This window comes from Anser brachyrhynchus (genome assembly GCF_964034855.1).
Source record: "Anser brachyrhynchus genome assembly, chromosome: 14".
NCBI classification, from domain to species: Eukaryota; Metazoa; Chordata; class Aves; order Anseriformes; family Anatidae; genus Anser; species Anser brachyrhynchus.
The window spans coordinates 6025513-6050830 of record NC_137709.1 but is presented as its reverse complement, the minus strand read 5'-3'; the positions used below and the strand labels follow the sequence as shown (position 1 = coordinate 6050830).

The window sequence follows — 25318 nt, the reverse complement described above, 5'->3', positions numbered from 1 at the left end:
TCAAGGGGACTGCGGTGGAGCCCCGTGGGGCGTGCAGGCAGAAGCGCAGTGCAGATGTGCGGCCGGGGGAAGTCAGCCAGAAGCCAGAAATGGCTCTTCCCCTTCTTCCCTGCCAGGGCTCCGGGCTGGGGCAGGCAGCACCACTCAGCAGGGTACTGGGCAGTGGATTTGGGCTGCGGGGAAGCCCGAGGTCTGCCTGTGTAGAGCTGGGCGGACCTGCACAAGGGGCTTTCTCAGACATCTCCGTCTGGGGGCTTTTTTCTAAAATGGCATGTCAGCTAATGTGCTAAGGAGGCAAGCCCCATGCTCCCACCTGCAGGTGCGAGGAAGGGCTCTGGCCAGGCTCGGTGCTTGGCTCCGGTCCCAGCAGCAGTGTGGCCACTTGGCCGTGCACAGCACAGGACATCCAGGCACCCCCGGCAGGCCAGCTGTCGCTCCAAGGCCAGATTTCATGGGTCAGCACACAGGGTGCTGGGCTCCCAAGCGTAGCTCCCACCTTTCCCTCGGTGCTGAAGTCTCTGGAACGTGCAAAGATGGATCCAGATGGCTTTAGCAAAGGCAGGGACCTGCTCCAGTTTAGCCCCAGTGGCTCTCAGAGATGGGACTTGCAGGGGTGGGAGGAGGCAGGGAAGGTTGTGCTGGGAGGTCTGCAGCGTCCCATCGTTCCTGTCCTGTCCTCCTTCACGGATGGCACTGGAACAGTAAAGACCTGCAAAGCCTGCCCAGAGCATGCCCTCTGCCATCTCCCCCTCCTGCAGTGCTGGCTGGCTGGCATCACGCTGTTACTCTGCAGCATCTCTGAACTAAAACAGCTCCTGCCTCCACTGCCTGACAGAAACCACCCTGAGGGCAAGGGAAAAAACAGAGTTCGGACTAAGGTACCAAAGAGTTAACATTTTCCTAGGTTTACAGATGTATTTGTAGGACTTGTACTATGTCACTTCTATAGCCATGAGATATTATTTTTATGCCGTAAACTTTTACAAATACATTTTTAAAGAAAGAGTTTAAAAATAAAGATGTTTTTCTTTTTGGAAAGTGCCATCTTCTCCTTTTTTTTCTTTTTTTTTTTTTTTGTGCTGATGCTACCTGCTCCTGCTCAGATGGGGTTAGGAATACAGCTTAGCCACGTTGTGGGTGAAAGCTAAGCATGTTAATACGTTGTGCATGACCCCAGTGCTTAGCAAACGCCAAGCTGGGAGCCAGGCAGAGAGAAGCACAGCAAGACAGCAGCTGAGCCCAGAGATGTGGTAAGGAAAAGGGGCTTCGACACGTCAGGGGCTGCACACACGCCAGGGGCTGCTCCAGCATTCTGGTAACTGGCCAGCCTGTGGGTCTTGCTGCCATGGAAGGAAGTGAGTAGAGGGAAGGACACAAGGAACAGGCCCCATCTGCATCCCCAGTGCCTGAGGTTTGGGCCAGAAGTCCCCAGCAAGGGCTCACCATGCTCCGTTGCTGGGTCCGTGCTCAGATCAGGGGATGGACACGGGAGGTGCCAGACCGAACAGTGCTGGGTGGGGGACACCACACTGCCCGTGAAATTTCCACATAATTTAATAACTCGGGGCAGTGAGAGACAGTGGCTAGCAGTGGGGCAGGGCACCGGCAGGCTCTCCTCCAAGCTGGGTTCTCCTCCCAACCTTCTGCGATGAGGAATTAGCTGATACCCTTTAAAGATGCATTAGCACTCCCTCAGGTCCCCGCATTCCCCTGCTTTCCTCCTGCCCCCTCCACCTTCCCCCAGTCACCTCCCCGAGACTGCTGCGGTCCCCAGCCCCACGGGAGACAGGCATCTCCTGAGTCCGTCCCAAAGTTTTGTCCTCTCTGTGGCTCCACTCAAACTGCTTCTCCCCAGCAGGACCCCAAGCTGCTGAGCAGAGCTGCTTGCAGCCAGCTCTGACTTACACGTGTGGAAAGGCTGGGGCTGATGCACAGAGGGGATTTTGAGGTTCAAATAAGATGACTTTGACCTTGTTTTCAGGCTGCATGGTGCTGCCACAGTGCATGTCCCCAGTGGTGGCAGTCATGCTTCCCTCAGCTCCTGGACGCCCTTTGCTCACCCAAAGACCCAGGGCATCAGCTGGAGCAGGAGGCACGTCCAAGCCCCAGCAAGGCTCCCCTTGCTGACACAGCCCATCCTGGGCTCCCGGCTCTGCTTGGTTTGCCAGAGAGGAGGTGTGCATACTGCCTGACCAGCTCAGGCTGATTCTCCCCAGATATGATCTGAGTCACCTGGCACAGCTCAGCCGTGACAGCTAAACAGGGCATTTTTCTCCAGAAGTTGAATCAGCAGGATAAAAAAAATCATCTTGTCTCCAGAGGCTGCAGCAAAGGCTTGGGAGGAAGCAGGGAGGGGGGAGCTGGCAGACCTCAGCCCCGAGCCCACTGCCCAGTCCCTGCCTGGCAGGACTTTTTGCATGCAGAGATGCACCAAGACTGGATCACAGTGCTGGGAATGAGGACGTAAGAACTCCTAGCAGGGCATTTTCCCCACCCCAAAACTCCCAGCACATCCCCTGGGGGCCTCCACTGACATCTCTGAGCATCAAGCGATGTCAAGTGAGGCTGCAACTCCTCCGTGAGCATCCCTGCCCCTTGCTCAGAGCAGTCTGGTCACAAGAGGCCCTGTAGCACTGCTGTTGCTGGATCACCGGATTTGGGGTGTAGGCTGCAGGTGGGCAGAGATGGCCACCAGCAAGGGAGGAACCCTGGCAGATGGCCCGTCCCACCAGGTTGAGCATCCCCAGGTGAGCACAGCCCAGCCCAGGGACCCGTGTCACAGGTTGTGCCTTGTCACCTGCAGACTGCTGCCATTGGAGAGGCTCCACGAGGAGCTTCCTCCAAGAGGGGAGGCTAAGAGATTGTTTCCCTTCTCTGAATTAAACCTGTCTGGTTTAATACTTGTTCACACTGGTGAGTCAGTTCTCTCTGAGCTGGCATTTGTTCTTGGAAAAGAAAAAAAAAAAAAGAAAAAGAAAAAAAGGAGAAGGAGGGAAACAAACATCCTTTAAAAAGCCCCTTTGGCTCTAAAGGAGGAAAGAGTAATCAGGCAGACGTCTCCTGTGGCTCAGCCACTCAGCAGGCCCCAGCCCTGGACAGGAGCCCCCCAGCACACCACGGTGCCTCCACTTTGTGTTCTCCTTCTCCGTGTCCTGCCAGGAAAAACTGCTGAGAGGAAATCTTCTCTGGCCAAGCACTGCAGTTTCTTCTCTCTGGACTCCCTCCTGCTCTCCAGCCATCACTCCAGCCAAAACCTAGAGCTTTCTCCACGTTCCCATGACTCTTAGTCATGTCCAGCACAGTCAGCCATGCTCTCATCTCTTGGCCCCAAGACCTTGTCTTCCTGGCACCTCTATGATTGTAGAGACCCCCAAACCCCTTCCCCTCTGGTCTGCAGAGGTATGAGGAGCACTCCTGGCACCTTCGAGTTGCAAGTCCAGGCTCCACAGCCACTCTGTGCAGACACTTTGGTAAAGCCTGGCCCTTTGTGCCTATATTTTGCAGCCAATGTCCCTGTCACCTCCTGGAGGACAGCAGCATGGTGAGGTGGCCATACAGGACCTTCCTCAGCTGCGCTAGCCAGCGCTGGCAGGTGGTGGCCATAACTTCCCAACCCAGTGCTGCCGTGAACTGAAATGAACTTGGAGTGCGGCACGAGGTTATTTGGTGTTTGAGCAAAGAGCAAGGGGCACCACGTGTCATCTTCCCCAATGTCCTGCTGACTTGACCATCCCCAGGAGAGTTGTTTTGCTTCAGTCCTACCCTCACCCTCTATTTTGAGTGTGCTGTCCAGGGGAGGGTTAACAAAGTGCCTCATTAATGCTCCCAGGTGCCTGTCAGGATGTTAATTGGAAGAAAGCTTCAAAAAGCCTCCTCACCAGCTGGGTGAGATGGGGGTTGTGACCAGGGAGGGTCTTTGCATGAGCTCTGTGGCTGTCTCTTGGTGCTAGAGGAGCTGTGTGCTCCAGCCTGGGGCTGGGTATGGTGGCACAATGGCAGGGTCCCGCATGTGTCCCCAAGCTCAGATGGGGATAGGCGAGGGGAAGGGGCTGTGGGGCCAGACGCCAACGTGCTTCCCTGCTGGGGAGGGTGGTGGAGGTGATCCTGCACCAGCACAGTGCTGGAGCGGGACTTGGGGGTGAGCCCATGTGGCCCCAGGACCCCTCTCTGTGCCAGGGGTTGTGCTTTTGGTTAAAACTAAATAATTTGTTGTCCTTACAGGTTTTTTCCCACCTGGGATCTGCACCGGGCTGAATCCTCTTTGTGGGACGGTTGTGGGGGAGTCCACCAAATTCCTGCATGGGCCTGAAGGTATCACGAGCCACCAGGCCTGAGGTAAAATGGAGTCCCCTGTCACACAGGGGGGTCCCAGCCCATCTCCTTGTGTCCCCAGGCAAGAGATGAGAGCGCAGCCGTGCCCAGGGGTCTGGGTGGCTGTAGCCACTATCTCAGGATCGCCCCCAAGCCATGTGCAGTATCACAGCCCCCACTAGCCCTGGGGGGTGGTTTGGGGCTGAGCCCCCACTTGAGGCAGGGCCTGTGGCAGGAGGGTGGCCCCGGTGGTGGTGGCGGGCCCAGGGGCACATTGTGGGCGTCCAGCCTGGCAGCAGAAGGGGGTTTGTCACTGGTGACGTCGCAAAACACCATGTCTTTTTTTTTTCCCCTCCCATTTCAAAAACAAACAAGCAACAAAAACAACAAAAAAAAAAGGAATTTCTTAACTTGTGGTCAACTCAGAAAGGAGAAGCTCCTGCTGAGGGAGAACTGGGGACGGCGCCTGCGAGGAGAGGTGCCTGCTGCTCCAGCCGCGTCCCCGCTCCCTGGGGGGACGCTGTGGTCCCCGGGGACATGGGCCCTGGTCTCCTGCTGCTGCTGACCGCAGCCAGCATCTGGCACGGTAGGTCCACCAAGCCGCCCAAAGCCCTCTGGGGTCACTGCGTCTCTCTGGGGCAGCTTTGGGATGTGGTGAGGGTTTCTTGTGGGTGCTCTGTGCTTCCTTGGGTGGGGTGGGGAGATGGCCCCGGCGGGGCTGGGGAGGGGGCGATGCTGGGTTTGGACTAACGGGCGCTCAGCTCCTGCCTGTGGAGGGTGAAACCAGGATCCTGGCTGCATCTACCACAATTTCACTGTGGAATGTAAAGGCCCTTGCTCCTGGAAGCTGGGCTGCCTCAAGGAGCCTCAGCGAGAGCAGACAGCAGGCAAGGGAACAGGTCTGCCCCATGGCTCGTAAGAGACACCAGCTTGGCCTTTAGTGCAGACGTGGCTGGGGCAGCTCCCGTCTAGAGCTGGCTGCTGCACCAGAGAGGGCAGTTGTAGAAAAAAGGGTGTGCTGCTAGTCTGTGCAGCCCTGGAGTCCAGCTGTGTGACAGCTTACTTGTGGCTACCTGCAGCACTGCTGAGGTACGGCGGCGTGATACGGAAAGGTGTAAATGGAGGGGGGAAAGTGTTGGCAGTGGGGAGATGGGAAAGAGAAACTTCCCCCTCTTTGAGTCTGGGGGTGGGCTAGGAGGAAGATGAGGCTTAGCAGAAAGTGTCCTGAGGGAATCCCTCTCTTAACCCTCTGTCCAAACTGGGCAAGAGATGGAAGTGCTTGGTTGATAGGTGAGAGTCAGGAACATCGGCTAAATCAGCACCTTCCTGTCAATCCCACGCCTGGCTGGAGATGTCTGGGGGTTGCTGTCCTCTGGAGGTGCTGGCACGTGTGTAGAGCTGGGCGTTAGCCCTTACGATGGAAACAAACAGAACTCAGGCAACCAGGAGGGGAAGGTGAATGTGACTGGGTTTTGAGGTTACAGAGATGGCCAAGAGGTGATAACCCATCAACCTCAAGAAAGTCGCTAAGCCTATTTTGAGGTTTGCAACTGAACAGAAATCAGCCCCTATGCTGAGACCTGTACTACTAGTATTGTGTCTAAGCACCGATAATCTCCCAGATCTTGTGTGGCTCTTTGCTTAATTTTCCTCTTGAGTTTACTCCCCTTACCATGACCCTCTGGTGGGGGGGGTGGGGGGAGGGTAGCCTTTGAGGAAAGCATTCAGGACAGAACTGACAAGCAGCGTATCCCTCTTGAGCTGCTGCTGTGTTCATATTTTCAGCCCAGCAACTGTGAATCTCTCTTGCTGTTGCACTTTAAGTCATGTCTCCTACATACTGTGCAGGCGTTTATTGGGTCTGCTGTACTGGAAATTGGGCTTTGAAAGCTGCAGCATTTTGTTACGATTCTGGTTCAGGGCGTCTGTCCCAAGTTACTTGTTGATTGTTTCTTGCTTCAGACCCTTTCTCTTCCAGTCCCAGCAGCTCCAGATTGACTCTTGAGGAGCAGTTATGTTTAAACATCTTTTAGTGAGGCTTCTTGTCTCACTTGCAGGAGTCTCAACAGCCTGATTTTGGAGGGAAAGATTTTAAGATTTTCTTATCGTGCCCTGGTTTGAGCACAGGGCTCTGAATGTTTACATCTTGTATGACTTTAGCTGACTGGGCAGAAGTGCTGGTGTGGGAGCAGACAGCTCTCCCACCAGTCACCTCACTAAAGCATTTGAAGAGCGCATCCTCAGACTGGCTCGTAGAAGCAATTTATTTTTTTAATATCATAGGAACTAGGCATGTATAATGTATGTATGTGAGATCATACTATCTGTCAGGATGTCTCTAAAGGTTCCTTGAAGCACTGGGCAATGCAGGTCACCAGCTGTGACATCCTCATCAGGCCCTGTCTGCCATGGCAGGGTGTTAGACACCCTTGTCTGAGTACCATGGCTGTTGGCTGTCTGCAGCACAAAGCCTCAACATGCCAAGGCTGTCCAAAACCATAGCCTCAAGCTGGAGCCTGACTGACTTCCTTCTCCTGCCTTGTGGATCACAAGTGCATCTTTTGAACGTACCCAGGACTGATGTGGTGCAACCACTGTAGTCTGGGTTCTTGCTGGAGATATGTCATGGGCTCAAATCCCAGCTGAAGATCAAGCAGAGCAAGGATTTGAAACCTGAGCAGCTCATATGTGTTCTTGGCCAGCTTGAGAGATCTTTCTGGGGGTTCTTTTGCTTTCTTGTTGTGGATAAATTTCTGCCTCTGAAGTAGAACCCCAAGGCAGAGATGTGTTGAGCATCCCCCCACCCAGATACTGTAGATGATTCTGGAGGTGTCCTCAGAGACCGAGCACTTCACCTCCTGCTCCCATCACTGAGGGGAGAGCAAGGGGGAGCTGAGGCCTCACATGGGTCCCCCTCCAGGTCCTCAGACATCCAGGTTCGGGTCCTGTCCTAATGACAGGTCTCTGTGGCAGGGTTCCTGAGCCTCTAGGTCTTATCAGCCTCCACTTCTCCTTCCTCACCATTTCCAAACCCACAGGAGAGTATTGTAATGCTTCCCCTGGGATGGGAGAAGCAGGGATGGAGCCTGCAGCTGTAACTGGCGGTCATGGTTACACAACCTAACTGTGGTAAAACCTTCGGCCAGCAGTTACCGTCAGCGCTGCGGAAGCTGCCGAGGAGCGGCAGAGAGACATCCTCGGGCTTCGTGCGAGATTGCACAGTGGTCAGCAGGGAGCAAGCCTCCCCAGCAGCCCTTCTTCCCCTTTCTGGAAAAGGCTCCACGGGTCTGACTCATCCCCCAGTGCACACAAAGGAGTGGATGCTGTGGTGGCCTTCACCTGGCGGTGTCCTGCAGTTAGTGTCTCTGCCCCATCCATCCTTACTCTGCTTGTGTGGTGGCTGTGCCATTGGCAGGAGTTTGGGGTGATGGCCTGAAGGCTGCCGGCTTCTACACTGCACAGTGTTATGGAGTGTACCATAAGTATCTCGGGAGTAACTGGAGGATGATGACAGCAAGGACACTGCATGACACAACTCTTGTCCTTCTGCTGTGGTCACACCAAGCACCAGTTACACCGTGGTCTGCCCATGAGCTGGTTGGAATGCAGCTCCCAGTCAGAGCTTGGCTGCCCCATCGAACCACTGCAGCTGTAGATGGGGAGGGACAGCTAAAGCAGGGAGGAGGTGAGGCAAAAGTGTCCAGTGACAGAGTAAAAGCAGCAGAAACATGTCAGGCCTCCTAGAAAACAGATTAGCAAAGAGGGAGGAATGTTGTAGCTCAGATATGTGGAAAATGTGGCTTTGCAAAGGAATCTGGGATATGTTTTTCTCCACTTTGGAAATAAATGAGTTTTTTCCTGTTTCCATAGAAAGAAGTGTCTCACTCACAAAAAAGGTGGGGGGGGGGGAGAATGTCAAATATTCCATGTTCCATGTCCTCTGTTTCTTCCCACTGGGCCAGCAAGTTTGATTTGGGCCTTGTTTGGGTTTTCCCTGGGCAACTACATCACTGCCATGTAATGGCAAAGCTCCCCAGGGCCTTGAGGTTGGCCCTTCCCTGCCTGGAGGAAGGCATCAGCCCCTGACTGCTTAAAGGATGCTCTTTGAGTGCTGGTGGATGGGCTCTGGCATTAAAGCCCCAAGCACAGCTGGTAGGACAGGACACACGTGCCTTGGATGTTGCCTTCCTCGCCAAGGGAGAGCTGTGAGCTGCGTGAGGATGGGTGCATGCTTCTGCCAGTTGTGTCACAGGGAGAGCGTCCTCCTTCCGAGGCAGAACCTGGGAAGAGATGTGCCTTGAACTCTTGCTGTGTATGTCCACGAGCAGTCTTCCCTTGCTCTCCTCCTCGTGACAGGTTTGGAGGCTGAAGAGCTGTAACACTGGGGCCCTACTCTGCATTCCCCTGAAGGAGATGTAAGTGCAGCTGGACTAATGGTGGCCTTACAGGGGCAGTTTGCCCTCTCCCATTTCAGGATCAGTTACGGCCTTTGTGTTCCTTTGGACAACAAATCATGCAACCAAAGAGCTGCGGTGGGTCCAGAGCTGTGTCTGCCACAGAGTTTGATGCATCCCAAGACCAGACTCAGCCTTTGTTTCCACTCTTCCCACCCCGGAGGAGCCCTGCCTGCACTGCTCTCCTGTACTGAGGGCAGTAGACTCATAAACTGGGCAGCTCTCTTTGTGCTTGCTATTATTTGAACCGTGGTGTGTGTTCCTTTAAGATGCTAGGATGGGTTAGCGACCGTGAAGGAAAGCAGAAGTGGGAGAATAGCCCTGGAAGGGGGCCAGAGGGGGGTGCAGAGCCCCCCGAGCACAGATAGCCCTTTGCAATGTGTTTCCTGTCCTCCCCGAAGGCCTGGCGTGGGGGTGGTGGTACGGTTTCTTCCCCAGCCCTGTGGCACTGATTCATTTCTCACTTCCCCCCACCCTAAATATAGGAGGTGACTCAAAGAACTCGCTGACACGGCAAAATGGGGAAAAATATTTCCCTCTGACACTACTGGCTGGAGTGGGAGCCTGGTTCCCCTTTGTTCAGCCAGCGGGGAAGACATCTTCAGGGCAGAGATGGCGTCAGAAATCCCGTGGGGCTGCCATGCCAGTGTCAGCGTGGCCTGGCGAGCAACGTGTGCGACTACGGCTGTGGGCCTGCGTGAGCTGTTTGCTTTCCTGTGCCTAGGTTTCCCACCACCAAACATGAATAATAATGTTGACTCACTCCACCATGTTTTGGTGGAAACAGGGAGGAAAACACACTGATTCTATAGATTATAAGTAGGTGTCTTTCAAAATCCACTGCCAAGCAACCAAAAAGCAGGCTTCCCAAAATGCATGCACCGAGCTGCTGCTCTGCTGCTCTCCAGGCCTGTTCCAGCTCATCACAGCGCTGACGCAACAAAAACAGCCCCATCCGTGGGGCTTGGCCTAAACTTCAGCAAATGGTGTTCTGGGCTAACCAAATTCATGTAGTAGCTCTAGCTCTGCCACAAAAGGAAAATGGTTGCAAAAATAGGCAAAACCCAACTGGAACAATTTTCAAGCTCGCATTTGGCCTAATCAGCTCCAGATGACTCTTACTTCTCTCCCAGTGCTCTGAATGTTCAGTTGTTGAGTTTCCTCACTTCCCTGAGGTTCATTACTTGGTGTATCGGGCCATATTGGACTGGTGTGATGAAGAATGAAGTGAGGCAAAATGCCAATATGCATCCCAAACCTAGTTTCTTCCTGTTGCTGAGCTTTTCCATACTCAACGCTGTGAGCTCCAACAGAGCTTCCTAAAAGGGATCATTTATACATCCTCACTTTTTCTTTCCTTTGCAGGCTCAGCATCCCCAGTGATCAGCCCTAACCTCTCTGCTCTGGTTGTCAACACGGGTGACCCAGTCACCCTGCGCTGCTCGGGAGAGTCACAAGTTGAATGGTACACCCAGAAGCATACGTCCACCAACCACACCAGCAGCACGCTCAGTATTCCGAAGGCCACGTACATGGATACAGGCACCTATGCGTGTGCTTACGTCAACAGCAGTGACAAGGACGCTGCATCCATACATCTGTTCGTGCGAGGTAACCGTGCTTCCTTCCTCCCACATATGCTGGCAGAATGGCCCCCTTTCAGGGAGCACAGCCATCGCACAGGCCCCCTCTATGTCTGTGGCTGTGTGTGTGTGTTTGGGGGAGCAGTGCAGGCTCCTAGCAGGGCAGCGGCTCACCCACAACCATATAAACCCACATGCAGTGGGGCCCATGGCTGGAGCACTGGGGTAGGGTACAGGGCATCTCTATCAAGCACTTCTGTGAATGGCCTGGAGATTTTCCTGCATATACTTTGTCTTCCCTTCCTGAAAAAGCAACGATGAAAGTCTGTTTGGTGCTGTAAATATACAGCGAGACCTGGAAATCAGAGAACTGTATTGCTAGTACCTTTGGTAAGGAAGAGAGTCACATGAACTATGTCATTACAATGTAAGCTGAAACCCAAGTGTTTCTCTATCTCAGAATTTATGTTCTGCTAGCTCCACAATTTGAGTTCACCTCTTCCTTTGTACAGCGATACTGTCCTGTACAGGGAAGCTGAAGGTCTAACAAAACTAACATCGTGACAAAAAGTTTAATTAGGGATGAGCATACTTCTCAGTCTCTCATCTATGCACATTTGTGAGTTTCTTGCTCTGCTCTCCTCAAATGCCTTAGCTGGAATTGGGCTCGTCATGTGAGTTTTTGGAGGCTGAGTCAGGCAGGCGTTGAGCAGGGTTGCCCCAACGTTGAACTCCCACTGAGCAGCAAAGCTGGAAACTCAGCTTTGCTGGAATGTGTCTCTAAGCTTCAAAGCATATTTTTCTGATCCTGTTCTCTGGCTTACCTTGTCTCCTTCACAGATCCCGATAATGTGTGGTACACCCCAAATTTCCGCATCCCTGTGAACAAAGGTGGCAATGCTCAGTTCCCCTGCCTCATCACGGCCCCTGAGTACGGATCCAGAGTGACGCTGATAATGGATGACGCCTCTCCTCTCTCACCCGGAACCAACTATTCTTTCAGCACTGAGAAGGGAATAACACTATACAATGTGCAACGCCATCAGAAGGGCTATTACCGATGCCAAACAGTGATAAACGGAAAAATAAAGAAGTCACCAAGAATAAGACTGATTGTGGAAGAAGGTAAAGGACTGCATTTGCTGCTGTCCTCAGGGGGACAGCAATAGCTAAGTTGGTCGCAGTAGATAGTTAAGGAAAAGTTCCTAGCCAGTGGTAGAAAAGACTTTCTGAACCTGCGATCCTTAAAAGGTATTTAATGGAGGTAAAATTCCATCAGCTTTTGGCAAATTGTCTCCTTTAGGTGTGTCTCCGTGAGGTCACCAGTATTCAGATTATTGTATTATCACAGAACAAAGTCCATGCATCTCTCTGATGTCCTCAGGCCTTGATGCTCAGGATGTAACCACGGCACAAGGATCTCCTTCCCTTCCAACCCACAGTGCAAGCTGCTGTGCTCTCCCCAGCCTGTACTGCTTCCCATAGACACGTGCACAAAGGGCAGGAGGAGGGCATGTGTAAAGAAATTGAAGAGGATGGAAAGGAGACGGTAGCCAAGCCCTGGGGAATCTCCAAAGCACATGGTGTCACTGGGCTAGCTGATGTTGAGTCTTTCCCTGCTTGTCTTTTTGTAGCACTGGAGAAGCCTGTATCAGTGACGATGGAGCCAATAGACCATGTGCGAATTGTGGGTGAACCTTTTGAAGTCACTTGCAGAGTAATTTCTCCGTCCCACAAGTATGACATCAAATGGGTGACAGCAGCAAAGAATGTAAGTTAAAGTGTGTGACTTCATGGGGTTATAGGACTTTTCTGGAAAAGAGGAGCCATAGGGTGGTAAGAACAGCCCAGACCCAAGCCACCTGCAGCACAGCCTTGAACTGCCCAGCCAAAGCAGCTATTCAAACAAGCTGTAGAAATCCGAACATCCTTTCCCTTGGGTGATGTAGGGTTACAAAACACTTGCCCATTGTTGGGATCTTACTGCAAGAGAGAAGGCAAGTATGTTGTTCCACATGAGTTCCTTGAACAGAAGCCGCAGTACCTACCAAGGTACCATTTCACCACTCAGCCCCACCAGGGCTTATAAAGAAGCAAACATTCAAAACAAACGACTTCCAAGAGAAAAGATAGGGTGAAGAAAGGGAACACACTTCAAAATCTCTGATTGTCTGTTGTGCTGACTTTTAATAGCTAGAGGATAAGATTTGCTAGATGGCCTTCTGTGTGATGCCTTTATTAAGGAGCTGAAATCAACATATATGATATATGTTTGGATCACATACTGTAAGGGCAACTTGGAGTCAGAAGGCTCACAATCGGTGTGACCCTAATTGCTGTAGAATATCTGCCCTGAATACTTGGGTTTAATACACCTCTTGGTCTCCACGCAGATGGCTTTCAGTGACAAGAGCTCTATAACAAAGCTCAGTAGCCCAGAATGGAGGGTGGTGGGTATGTTTGTTATAAATATAATTCAGTAACAACCTCTCTGCTTCCGAGTGACTGGTATTTCCTCTCTGCCTGACAGGTCAGGAGTACGAAAATCCCTACCTTTGTAGATGAGAACTACTTCATCAATGCCGTCCTGTCCATTCCAGCGGTGACCTTGGAAGACAGTGGGAAATACACTTGCATAGCTAACAACTCAGCAGGATTCAAGAATGCCTCGACAACGCTTCGCGTAGTAGGTGGGTACTTCCCCCACAAACTAGGAAGGTGTGGACTAAACCATGCCTAGCTTTGAGCATTTGCTGCTTCTCCCTCCAGCTTGTTCCTAGTTGTGTTGCCAGAAACACCATTCTCACTTGTGCACGAAGGCTAATGTGAGAAGTGTGCAGATGGTAGGAAAGGTGTTCCCTTCTTGTCCTGAGGAGCAGGGGGACATTTTTTGGAGTTGATGAACAATCAGAAAGCTCTTATCAATTTCTGTGTGTCTATAAACAAATTTAAAAGAAAAAACTTGTCCCATGCAAGTTCTGTAAGATTCTCCAGCTCTCCTCAGGTAGAGTGTGATATGAGCCAGCATGACAAAGGAACAACTTCCTAAAAGTACTTCTTTGAAAACATGAGACATGCAATCTGTGTAATGCCTCCTTCCCTCCTGCAGTCTCCCATCTGAGGCTGCTCTTTCCAACAATGGTTATTTATGAAGCTGGTGTAAGCTTGTTTCAAGTCTCTGTGGATATGCCTGCTGATGGTCATGATCTCATCCATCCTGCAGAGAGAGGTTACATACTCCTGACCCCAGTGCAAGCCACCAGCCAAGAAGTTGCTTTGGGAGAAGATTTGAAACTCCAGGTCCAGATTGAGGCTTATCCAAAACTTGTCAGCTGGCACTGGGAGCACAAAAGCCCCTTCAAGAACTCAGAGAGTACCAAATTTGTGGGCGAAATGATCTCTGGAAACAACTGGTATGTGCTCTCTCTCTCTTCTACGCTGGCCACAGCATGTTTCCAACAATGCTTTCCATGTGAGACAGGCAGACCCCTTGCTACTGGCTAAGTGAAGACTGGTTTTAAAGAGGGGAACTGTTTTGCCCTTCTGTGTTCTGTTTCCAACATTGTTAGCAAACCACAATGAGAAGGTCTGATCAGGTCAAGGAGGACACCACCTCTGTCTAACTTAACAACTTTCTCTTTAGAAAACTTTGTGGAAGTCACTATTGCATTTGTGGTCTTGTTCAAGTTCGCACTTTCCCCACAAGAAGAAATTGCAGGGGTGGGTACGCAGAACAAAAAACGGAGTTCCGTTGCTGCTCCTCAGACCTGTCCCATGCGCTGTGCTCCAGAGGGTGTATATAACAAGAAGTACTATATTCCTCATGTCAGGAGAAGCCAGATACATCATTATGAGGATATGACCTAATGGGGGGACATAGCTGTGCTCTTCCAAAGCCTACATCCAGCTGAGGCCAGAAGAAGAATGAAGGAAAGAGAATTATCCCATTTACTGTGGAGTTTTGGCAATTTCCCTTTCATTTTTTTAGAAACCTAAAATAATCCCCTAGAGGAACTGTCACTCTGCAAGCATAATGGCTTTAGGGTGAACTCTTACTTGCACTGGGGTCTGAGAGATGTGCTGGGGAGAGAGGAGGAGGCACTTGGGACCATAACTTGATGGGCTAAGCACTGGGGTCTGAGAGATGTGCTGGGGAGAGAGGAGGAGGCACTTGGGACCATAACTTGATGGGCTAAGCAAGTGAATAACTCCTCCTCTCAAAGACAGGAGGACCAGTGTCTTCTGGCCTTTCCAAAGCAAAGATGTAGATGTTAAACTCTCCTTTCTGAGCATTCACCCACCCACAGACTTTACGAATACTGCACATTGTGGCAAAAGGCCTTTCCTCCAAGGAAGAGCTTTTCAGCAGTGCTGTAGGATCAGACACTGTCTGCTTCCCGTGGAGAAGCAAGAAAGCAGCAGATTCCCCTCATGGGCTGGGGAAGTGTTGGGAAGCGTTCACCCACTCCATGGCACAGCAAACAGCTGCAACTCACTGAGCAAAAACTGTCCGAGTGCCTGAGTTTCCTCAGCACCGCTTTCTTCATGGTGTTTCTTCTCTCTGTGGGAGCAGGTATAACAACACGCTCTTCCTGAACCGCCTGCAGGAAGGAGAGAGAGGTCTCTATACATTTTATGCTGTCAACAATGAGACCAAAGCATCAGTTAACTTCAGTATCTCTGTGAAATGTAAGTATTTGGCATTGCCCCTTCCTAAACCCTGCTTGCCTTGAGCAGGGGTCGGGTTCCTGGGCACCTCCAGCCCAGTGCCCACAGGAGAGAATTTCTGCATCTGGGACCCAGCCCAAACCTGGGCAGAGCACAGGGGTTCCACAGACAGAAAGTAACTCAGAGCACAGGGAATGCACTCTTCCTCTGGTCGTAGCACTTGCTGTTTCTCTGCCTTCCTCCACAGTTGCTCCAAGGGTCTGCTATGTCTGGGTGCCAGCCAATGACTCCGGCAACCTTCACTGCATAGCCATTGGCTACCCTGCCCCACGCATCGAGTGGTACCAGTGCCCCACTTACTCTGACAGGTAAGAAATACTCAAGATATTGGGCTCCACAAGACGCTGAGGTGTGCACTTGCCCTTGCAATGCTGGCATTTGCTGAGCAGCACCACAGGGGCTTGTTTGCAAGCAGCTTGGCCTGTTCAGTAACAGTAACGTTACTTATGTTCAGGGAGAGGTCTTCAACTGGGATGAGAGTAGCATGCCTCACAGAGCTGCAGCCCTAATGCCCAGTGTCTCTTCCCTAGCCTGATACAGGCACCAAGTCCCTCCGAGCCACTGCACTGCGGAGAAACACTCCTTTTCTCCTGCTTGGTGTCTCTGCAGGTACAACGAGGACTATAAGCTGCTTCTGAACGACTCCAGTCCCCAGGTGGTGAACATGCTGTCCTTCCAAGAGGTGGAGGTGGAGAGCGTCCTCCCATTCCAGGACCTGGGCGCCAATTTCACCTTCTGCTGTGTGGCTGTCAACAGAGAGGGGAACACCTCTGACGTGCTTCACTCAGTCGTCAGTAAGATACCAACTTGCAGCCTATTGGAGTGGGGGACAATTTGGCTTTTGGGGACCTGTCTATACGTAAATCCTTACTGTCTTGTTAGAGAGGTGGAATAGATTCCGCAGGCCCTCTGTCCTCACAGGAGGTGGGAGGCTTTGGCATTTGCTACTCCTACACGCCACGTGAGAATTGCTGGCTGGGCAGAGCCTGTGCCAAAGGCTGAGCTGTGCCATGAGAGCTTTCTAACCGCGGCAGCACAGCCGGCTGTTGCTCAGCCCACTGGAGTATAGGAGTTGCATCTTTTGTTGGGTCTGTTGCGTCTCTGCAGAGGTTTTGGTCCAGAGGCAGCCAGACCAGCACCTGTTCTGCTCCTGGTGCTGTTTGTGTGGAAGGTGAGATGCAGCAGGGGGGACTGGTGCACCCTTGGGTTTTGTATCAAGAACTTCCCTTGGTTTCCAGCAGCTCTTTTGGGTGTCTCTGAGGCCAGTGCTGCGTTGCATTGCCTGTATGGGAAGCCTAAGCGAATGGCTGGGTAAAATGCTCTCAGAGATGGGTCGTCAGGGAGTGAAACAGGAGTGTTTATTTATCTCCATTTTTGTTTTTTTTTTTAATCCTCCAGGAAATGTCATGGCCCCTCCAAACAAGCTCTTCAGTCCCATTCTCTCCACCTGCGTGAGCACATTGGTCCTGCTGCTCCTGCTGCTACTCTTCCTCCTCTACAAGTACAACCAGGTCAGACCCCCTTTCACACAGCGAGGGCTGCGTGGCCAGCCCGGCCTGAGCCCACGCTGCCTCAGCTGGCAGCCACACGCTGGAAGTATTCTGCTGGGTGGTACCAGGCAAGATGAGCCAGGCTACCTGCCTCATCCCCACTGCCTCTCACCCTGCCAGGAGTTTCCCGCTGCAGGGCAAGGCACCATGCACCATGGGCCTCTCCCTCCCTGGTCCCCCAGCCTCATAGCCCAGAAATCAGCGCAGACACTGCCTGGTGCCAGACAAGGTGCTCCCTCTGTGCTGTCAGTTGCAACTGGTTTTGCTCTAGTCACCATGAATATACAGATTTAATTATCTAGAAAAAAAAAATGTTTTGCAACTTTCATCTAAGTTTTTCTTCTCCCTGCTTTATAAAAAGCTGTCTTTATGGGGATACAGGCTGATGTTAGAAGGCGTTTGTCTCCAGGAAGACTTGGTCACTATTTTTATACAAGAACTTATTCCGTTTTCTCTGCAAGACTCATCTTTAGCATTGGTTTCCTTCTCTGTTGTCTCTATAAATTCCACCAATCAATAGCCACTTCTACTTCATCAGTGGGTGAAAATCGCCTCTTTTTCGGTTCTTTGGCACTCTCCCTTCGACAGCTCATAAAGGCTCCAAATTTTGCAGCAGAGTTCTGGTGCTGGTTGTCAAAAGACCCAGCAGAGCCCACTACCAAACAAGCACCTGCAGTTTCACAGGCCAGTAGTCCATAAAGAAAGAGGGACGGATGGATGTGTAAGCACAGCTCTGAAGAAACAGCTTTTAGGAAGGCCTTGCAAGCCCAAGAAAATCAGAATATGTTTATAAATCTTGTATTTCATATGGGCTTCTCAAGCCAGAACTGGCTATTGCAATGCTAGGGGAATTATAGAGCCGAAAGCAATAATACTCATCCTCCAGGAGCAGGCAATAGTGCATATGCCTAGTGCATGTGGTGTTTTTTATGAGGGACCTCCGTGAGAAGCTGTGCTGCTTGCAGCCTCCCACCAGAAACTATGCTTCTTGCAGCCTCCCATGTTCAGCTCTTAGGCAAAGAAGCAAGCGTGGGAGAGAAAACAGAACCAGATGCTTTGCATCAAAACTGCAGGAGATCTGTTTGCCTCAGATTTTGTCTCTCATGCCTGTGCAAACCCAGCTTTGAGCATCTACCCATGGTTGCATCCTCCTCTGCAGCTATCCAGGGGAAGTGGTGAGGAGAAGCATGTCCGCACACACCTCCCAGTAGCTGGGACATACATGATTCATCACAGCCATGGTCACTCCACCCACACTTCCCCGTGCCTGAGACCACTGTTGCCCCTCTGGGCTGCAGGCGTGCCTCCTTGTGCGAGCAAAGGCCAAGCACAGTGCTCCCGTGCCAAGCTCTTTCACTGCCTTCCTCTGTATTTCTGCCTCCAGCCCGGGTCCCCGGCCCTCGCAGCGTGAATGACAACACCCAGCACAAGCTGGCAGCTGCTTCTGCCCACAGGCTCTGGTGCTGCTTCTCTCTGTCCTCGCCTGGTTACTTCTGCCATGAGATTCATGGAAAAGAGAAGAAATTCTTACTTCTATTTCTCCATTTTTTTCCCCTGCAAGGGAAGCAGGGCTGGGCCAGCCCCGCTGTTCTGCAGCGCTCAGCAGCCCGGGGTGCTGAGGAAGGAGACGCAGTGGGGACATCTCCCCCTGGCACAGCTGGGCGCTGCGCAGCCACCGGTCTGTGGGCACGCTGGCTTTCCCAGCTCTGCTGTCCCAAGCAAGGGCAACAGGCTGCTTTAAATGAAAAATGCAAGAGGGCCTCCCTCAGACATGGGTGAGGACTGGGGGGGACTTTGTAACAGCCAAGGGGCTAGGATGTTTAGGCTGAACATTGCCCATTCAGCCCAGATTCAAAGCAAGAAATATCTGATGGAGTTAAACCTAAAGCTTCCCTCTGTGCCTGGGGTGAGAGCTACAGCTCCTGCAGGGACTGGGGAATGCTCAGGACTCGAGTAACACTGAATAACTGGAATCTCTTCCTTACAGAAACCTAAATACCAGGTGCGGTGGAAGATCATTGAGGCCTGTGAAGGGAATAACTACATCTTTATTGATCCCACTCAGCTGCCATACAATGAGAAATGGGAGTTTCCCAGGAATAACCTCCAGTTTGGTAAGAAACCTTCCCTGCTGGCCCCCATGAAGAGCCCCATAGAGCTTAAATACTCCAAAGGACAAAGTTGAAGCAATCAAGCAGCATCCAAAGCTGCAGCCAGACATTACAGCAACATTGTCAACCCGGCCTTGCTGCTCTCTTCCACACAGAGTGGCAAATGCTAGGGTACAACCTACCTTCAGCCCTCTATAGCTCTGAGAAATGTCGAGAGGATCATGTCCCTCCTCGTACACCTGGGGTCATTCCTTAATGTGTACAGTTTGTGAGTCCTTGTTTGCACTTGGCCTCTTTCATACCGTCCCCGCTCGCAGAAGAGTTCCCCTTAGACGTTCACCACCTTCTGACTAAGGATTACTCATCCTGTCTGGGCCCTGCAGGAACCCCCACCTGTCAGACCTCCTCCTCAAAGCTGTGTGCAGGACAAGCGCTCAATTTCTTTTTAGAAAGCATCTTATAAGCACATTCGTTCCCTCTGCAGGGAAAACTCTCGGAGCCGGAGCCTTCGGAAAAGTGGTAGAAGCCACCGCTTTTGGGCTGGGCAAAGAAGATTCGGTCCTCAAAGTGGCTGTGAAGATGCTAAAGTGTAAGTCTGGGCCAACCTGCAAAGGCTGAAATCCCCCAGGTTTTATTGGGCAGGATGTAGTGTGTGTTCACATGTTGGTGCTCCCAGACTGCAAAACCTGGGTTTCTAGATGTTTCTGTGCTAAGTACTGGGTGTTGGAGTCTCACTGCTGCCATTACTTGTGGACATGCGGCCAGAGGTACAAGCAGAGGACACAAATTCCTCTCTGCATGTCTCCTTTTGTTCCATCTCTCTGTTGATGCCTTTTTCTGTTATCCCCATCATCTCTTCCTTGCCCCTCGCACCTTCACACAGCCCTTCTCCTTGCCTTGCAGCATCGGCGGACACAGATGAGCAGGAGGCGCTCATGTCTGAGCTGAAGATCATGAGTCACCTGGGGCACCACGAGAACATCGTTAACCTGCTGGGAGCGTGTACCTATGGAGGTAGGATCCCACACACCTGCACCCCAACAAAACCCTCTTGTGGCCTGCTCCTCCGAGGCTGTTACCGGACATAGCTGGTGATCCTGGTGGTGGTTTCTGATCCTATAACTTTGCAAGGGTCTGTGGGCCGGCCGTTTCCAGACATGCTTATGTGCTGTATGGGTTCTGCTGCCCCTTCTGCTTCTTCCAGGCCCCAGCCACCTCCAGGGATCGGTTTCCAAGGGAAAACAGTCCTCAGGACAGTCACTTCTTAACAAACCCCTTCTGCCTCTCTCCCAGGCCCAATTCTTGTCATCACTGAGTACTGTCGCTACGGAGACCTGCTGAATTTTCTGCGGAGGAAAGCTGAATCCATAATTATCCAGGACTCATCCCTGGACACCTCTTTGGACAGCACTGCTGATTACAAAAACATTGACCTGGAGAAGAAATACATCCGCAGGTAAGAGCAGAGCTCTGGTGGCCTCAGGGCTGAGCAAGACGGGGCCTGGGTGTCTGCTGGGAGAGGTGTGCAGGGGGCTGTGCTGGGCAGAGGTTAAGGCCAAAGATCTGGGAACTTGCCAAAGACCAGGATGCCAAAGCCACTGGGGGTGCATGCAGTTGGTTCCCATTCCAAGTTTTTCAGTCTTTCACAGCAATTATTGAATACCCCAGAATAGATCCAGGTTTAATTTCAGTCTGCTGTCCCACAGTCTGGGAAACAGAACTTTTGGGCTTCCTGCACTGCTGGACACCTGAATTTTATATGGCACAAGGCTGAGGACCCCTCAGCAGTCTGTGGCAGTCCCTTTGCGAAAGGGGATCAGTACTTGGAGCCCCACACCACAGGGCACCTAGGTCCCCTTTCTGAATCAGTCTCAGCGCTGACTTTCCCTCTGCCCTGAAGCCTCTCGCTAAGCCACTTCCTGCAGGCAGGGATGTGGTTTCCGCACCCAGTGGATGTGGAGAAGGGCAGAAGGTACTGCTGGAAGGCTGCTAACAGCCTGCCTCCGTCTCTGTTGCTCTCTGACTCAGTGACAGTGGCTTTGCGAGCCAGGGTTTGGAAACCTATGTTGAAATGAGACCTGTATCAGCATCATCTTCAGCATCATCAGATTCTGCGCAAGCCAGGGGTGAGTTAAAGGCCCGTTCCTATATTTGCATGATTTCTTCAGTCTGGCCATTTGGTCTGGCTTAGCTCTTAGGAAACTGGGATACAGCATAGCTTGTGTTATTTACCATGTTTTTAGCAACTCTAAAGCCGCTGTTTGAATTTCAGGGAAGAGCTCAGAGGAAGAAGTTGAAACCAGAGAGGACCTCCGGCCCCTCAATCTCTCCGACCTGCTCCAGTTCTCCAGCCAGGTGGCCCAGGGCATGGCGTTCCTCGCATCAAAGAACGTGAGTACCAAAAGGACAGCTGCGCCCAGCACCCCGCAGGGAAACACCAGTGCAGCCAGCAGGGGCCTGCCATCCTGCACAGGGCTCACGAGGTTTTTAGATAGGGTGGCCAAACCCAAGCAAGCTGCTGCTGAAAACAGGCCTTTCTCCTCCATCTGCTGGGTCCAGACACGCTGGGCTGTGGTGACCGGTATTTCCTTCGGAGCCTGTGCTTCCCATGGGATTTGGACAGGGCAGGTTTACAGGGGGAAGCCAGGGCTGTGCTAGTTGGTCCCAATATTCCCCCCCAGCTTTTACATGAGGTCAGGAATCTCGATGCAGAGCTTTCTTGCGCTGACAGCTTCCCACTGCCCCAGGGACAGGGAACTGAAAGTGGCCGTTGAGCTATCTGCCAGAGCTGGCTCATTTAGAGTATCAGAGAGCAACTGTATGATGGTTTCACAGGGGGACGCCCTGTGAACAGCCTCTGCTTCTGAGTCTGCCCCCACAGGGAAGATGAAGGCCCTTGACTTACAGGGCATGAAAGGCTGAAATGTTTTAGCACTGCAAGAGAAGTGGTTGAAAGGAGAGCCCCTACTCCTTGTCCAGGACATAGGGCCTCTTCCACGTGCTTTACAAGCAGTACATGTTCCCCTTGCTTCTGTAAGAGCTGTTATGGTGGCAGCCCCAGGCTGTAGGGAAATGAGCTGGTACTGCTGAGGGACAGGGGCTGAGTCTCAGCTGTGCTCTATTCTCCCCAGTGCATCCACCGTGACTTGGCAGCCAGGAACGTGCTCGTATCAGACGGACGAGTAGCCAAGATTTGTGACTTTGGCCTGGCCCGCGACATCATGAATGACTCAAACTACGTTGTCAAAGGCAATGTAAGTAATTGAAATGGGGACAGGAGAAGGTACAAGCGTGGCTGCAACTGGAGCACGAAGGACAGGCTATAGCACAAGCTGCCAGCTTGGCCCAGTCTGCAGTACTCTGCTTTTCCAGGCCCGGCTGCCCGTGAAGTGGATGGCCCCAGAGAGCATCTTTGACTGCATTTACACGGTGCAGAGTGATGTGTGGTCTTACGGCATCCTTCTCTGGGAGATCTTCTCACTTGGTAAGGAAAAGGGAAGCTTGCAAGCCTCTCTTGTTTTCCATAGCTTACCACTAACTTAATGTCTCTGCAGAAAAGTTTTCCAGAAAGAAGGAAGGTTGGCAGAAATCTAGGATAATCAGGGCTGTAAAACACTGCGTTCGTTTTCCAGGGGGATGATTTGCTCTAACTCAGAACTCCCTGAGAAGGAGTAGCACTGGCTCAGTCAATTCTGCAGGCTACATCTTACCACCCCCCATGGCTAGGGTGTTGCAGCCTCTGAGCTGAGCGCCACCTTGGCTTCTGTCACAGGTAAAAGTCCATATCCTGGCATGGTGGTGAACAGCAAGTTCTACAGCATGGTGAAGCAGGGATACCAGATGGCAAGGCCCGACTTCGCTCCCTTGGAAATGTGAGTGGATGCATGCAGCATCTGAAAGGGTGAAAGGGTGGCTGGAGCTGCTTTATGGGGAGCGGGTGATGAGACAGCACAGGAACCTTGGTCACAGAGCGGCAGGCAAGCCCTGGGTTCGACGTGTCTGTCCTTGGGGTTCAGGGTTTCTCCCTCCTCCTGTAGAACAAGACCTGGGGCAGTCAGTTATGATGCTTGGCCCAATATTCCCCATTTCTGGACAGGAAGGTGGCAGAGCTCATGTAATCTCTACCTTTCTGAATGTGGCAGCTTTTTTCTATTTTCAGTCAGTTGCTTTTGACTCTAGGACTGTAAGAAGACAAGCCTGAGTAGTTTACAGGAAGGGAAGTAAGTTTGCGCTAAAGGAAAAATACTGAGGCATAAAGCCTCTTGCAGATAGATGAGGAGACTGGAAAAGTTTGCTGTCTGCTCCAGTGCTCTCCTTCCCCTGGAGCACTGCCCATGCACCAACCACGGGTTTTACAGACAGGAAAACAGAACAAAGATAAGTGCCTGAAATACAAAGCAAATCACCCTGCTATGCTGCAGTGAGTAGCCTGGGGGTGCAGACTCTTCAGCAGCATTGCAACAGTTCTGTTCCTCTTTGGCTGCGCAGGTACACCATCATGCAAGCATGCTGGAGCCTGGAGCCCACACAAAGACCTACCTTTGACCAAATCTGCTGCTTTATTCAGAAAGAACTGGAAGTGCATAAGGAACAGGTGAGAACCTTTGGGGAGGGACTTTCTCCCTACAGCAACATAGCTTCTGCACGATTTTTTGTGGTGACATCCCCTACCTTTAACTGATGGGAGTAGCTTAGAAACAGGGAAAAGAGAGGCATCCAGATTTCCCCAGGGACTGAAACACTTTTTTCTTTTTTGCTTTCAAGGACCAAACCAACCTCCCATCCACTGCTGAGGAAGACAGTGGCTGCGACACCTCCGGCTGCTGCGAGGAGTCCTGCGAACAAGAGCAGAGCGGCCAGCCTCTCCTTAAGAGTAACAACTATCAGTTCTGTTAGCTGGTACCGCTGCCCAGGGTGGGTCCCTGCTCTCCCCATTCTGCAGAGTGCATGATTCCGCACAGATGCCTTCTGCTTTGGCTCTCCTCTCTGTGCTTTCTGAAGTATGAGTGTTACTGACTCCCTCGCTGAAAGAACAGTGCTGGGATGATTCAAAACTAAGACTTACCGTGGGGTCTCGAAAGTCCTATCTGAAGCATAGCATAGAGACGAAGCATGCTTACCCTAATAACTCTACAAGGTACAGAGGTCCCTGTCACCTGCCCCACCACCACCCCTGAAGGGGATTAGGGGGTGGTTTTGTTTTTTAAGTACTAGTTGCAGCCTACAAAGACATTTCCAAAAGCCGCTCGTGTGACTGCACCTTGTGTCTTATGAGGACATCTTGAAGTAAATCCTGAGGTGGGAACTGCCTCACACCGGGGGCAGCCCTCTTTCAGGGTGGTCCTGCTCTCTTCCCTTTGCCTGACCCTGGATGTTGCAGAGCAAGCATTTAGATACAGGTAAAGCCTCTACTAAGCATTAAATATGTATTAACCTCTTGCTTTCCTCATACAATCTACCTCTCTGCAGCTGATGCTTCTGCAGAGATTATTTGGGTGAAGTGCAACAAGGAGACAAGCCCAGGGCTCTGTGAACTTTACCTGCCCCAGTAACAGGAGAGAGGGGCAGCTGTTTCTCAGGCAAAATACAGGAGCAACAGGTGCTCTCCCACAGGAGCACTGAACACAATCCCAATCCAGGAAAGAATGGCAGCTTAAACAGATCTGGAAATGATCATCATATCCTACAAAACCTTTGAATTATTAAACATGTAGCAATTCACTGCCTTTGTCATGATTACAGACGTGCTCTGATATATATTTTCTTGAGTGTATTTTAATAGTACAGCTGAGGTAACTTTTTTTCCATAAGCTAGGGCCTAATGCCCTTAAACTTGTTTCTCATCTCACCCTTGTTTGGGGTTACTAATGCCACAGCCACCTGGTCCTGTGTAGCTATCAGAAGTAGCTAATGAACCTTCTTAGCTTCACCTGACCCAGTGGGTAAAGGATCAGCATTACAAATACAAGCACTGACATGGCTTAGAAAAATGACAGCAAGACAAAACTACTGTATAGTACGTGGCCCTCATCAGATCATGAGCAATTATGTTGTGGGCCACTTCAGATTATATTAAACCTGTTTTCATGCTAACACCAAGTGATTCATTCCTCTTTACTAAATAAAATACTAATGTATTTCTACCTGTCAGCATTATAAAGAATAAAATATGTTTAACAGAATGAGTCTTCCCAGGGCTTTAAGGGCTGTTCTCAGAGGTAAATGGATCAGAGCAAGTGTGACATATTGGCCCATCCTCTCATACCCTACAGCTCTGTGCCAATTCATCACACTTCTCATTACCAGTTCTCAAAACCACTTAATCTTATGTAATGCCAAAAACAAAAGCATTAAAAGCAAGGTTTTAAAGCACTTTGCTCTGAATGGCCTTCCTGTAATTCAGAAGAATGAAGTAGTCACATACAATGGGGGGGTAATTTCAATCACGATGATGGGACAACTGACAACGGTCACCGTAGTTGAGACATGGGAAAGGCAGGCCAATGCCAAGGGCAGGGCAGAGGCAGAAGTCTAGCAGAGACTCAGCCTTACTGCAGCAGAACCGCCTGTAGCCATGGCTC

General features: G+C 51.4%; 1 protein-coding gene across 3 annotated transcripts; it reads left to right on the top strand.

Moving 5' to 3' along the window:
* Positions 1-3892: 3892 nt before the first annotated feature.
* On the top strand, positions 3893-24916 carry CSF1R (colony stimulating factor 1 receptor). 3 transcript variants are annotated; one of them, XM_080554832.1, is made up of 23 exons: positions 3893-3979; positions 4222-4335; positions 4687-4897; positions 10131-10376; positions 11189-11473; positions 11983-12119; positions 12879-13038; positions 13572-13761; positions 14922-15037; positions 15264-15384; positions 15686-15870; positions 16475-16587; positions 18614-18740; positions 19222-19326; positions 19641-19751; positions 20031-20193; positions 20766-20863; positions 21010-21128; positions 21869-21991; positions 22110-22221; positions 22510-22609; positions 23226-23331; positions 23502-24916. In XM_080554832.1, exons 2-23 carry the CDS (start codon positions 4300-4302, stop codon positions 23631-23633), a joined length of 3096 nt encoding a protein of 1031 aa, XP_080410958.1. In that variant the 5' UTR covers positions 3893-3979; positions 4222-4299; the 3' UTR covers positions 23634-24916. The 3 variants fall into 3 exon arrangements, with proteins under 3 accessions (XP_080410958.1, XP_080410959.1, XP_080410960.1); XM_080554833.1 differs by lacking the exon at positions 3893-3979 and adding an exon at positions 3999-4138; XM_080554834.1 differs by lacking the exons at positions 3893-3979; positions 4222-4335 and having other exon boundaries at positions 4738-4897.
* The last annotated feature ends 402 nt before the right edge of the window (positions 24917-25318 follow it).

Coding starts and splice junctions, on each gene's coding strand:
- CSF1R (XM_080554832.1), top strand. CDS start 4,300: ATGGGCCTGAAGGTATCACGAGCCACCAGGCCTGAG. Junction 10,377..11,188: donor CATACATCTGTTCGTGCGAG/GTAACCGTGCTT, acceptor TCTCCTTCACAG/ATCCCGATAATGTGTGGTAC. Junction 18,741..19,221: donor CAGGAATAACCTCCAGTTTG/GTAAGAAACCTT, acceptor TTCCCTCTGCAG/GGAAAACTCTCGGAGCCGGA.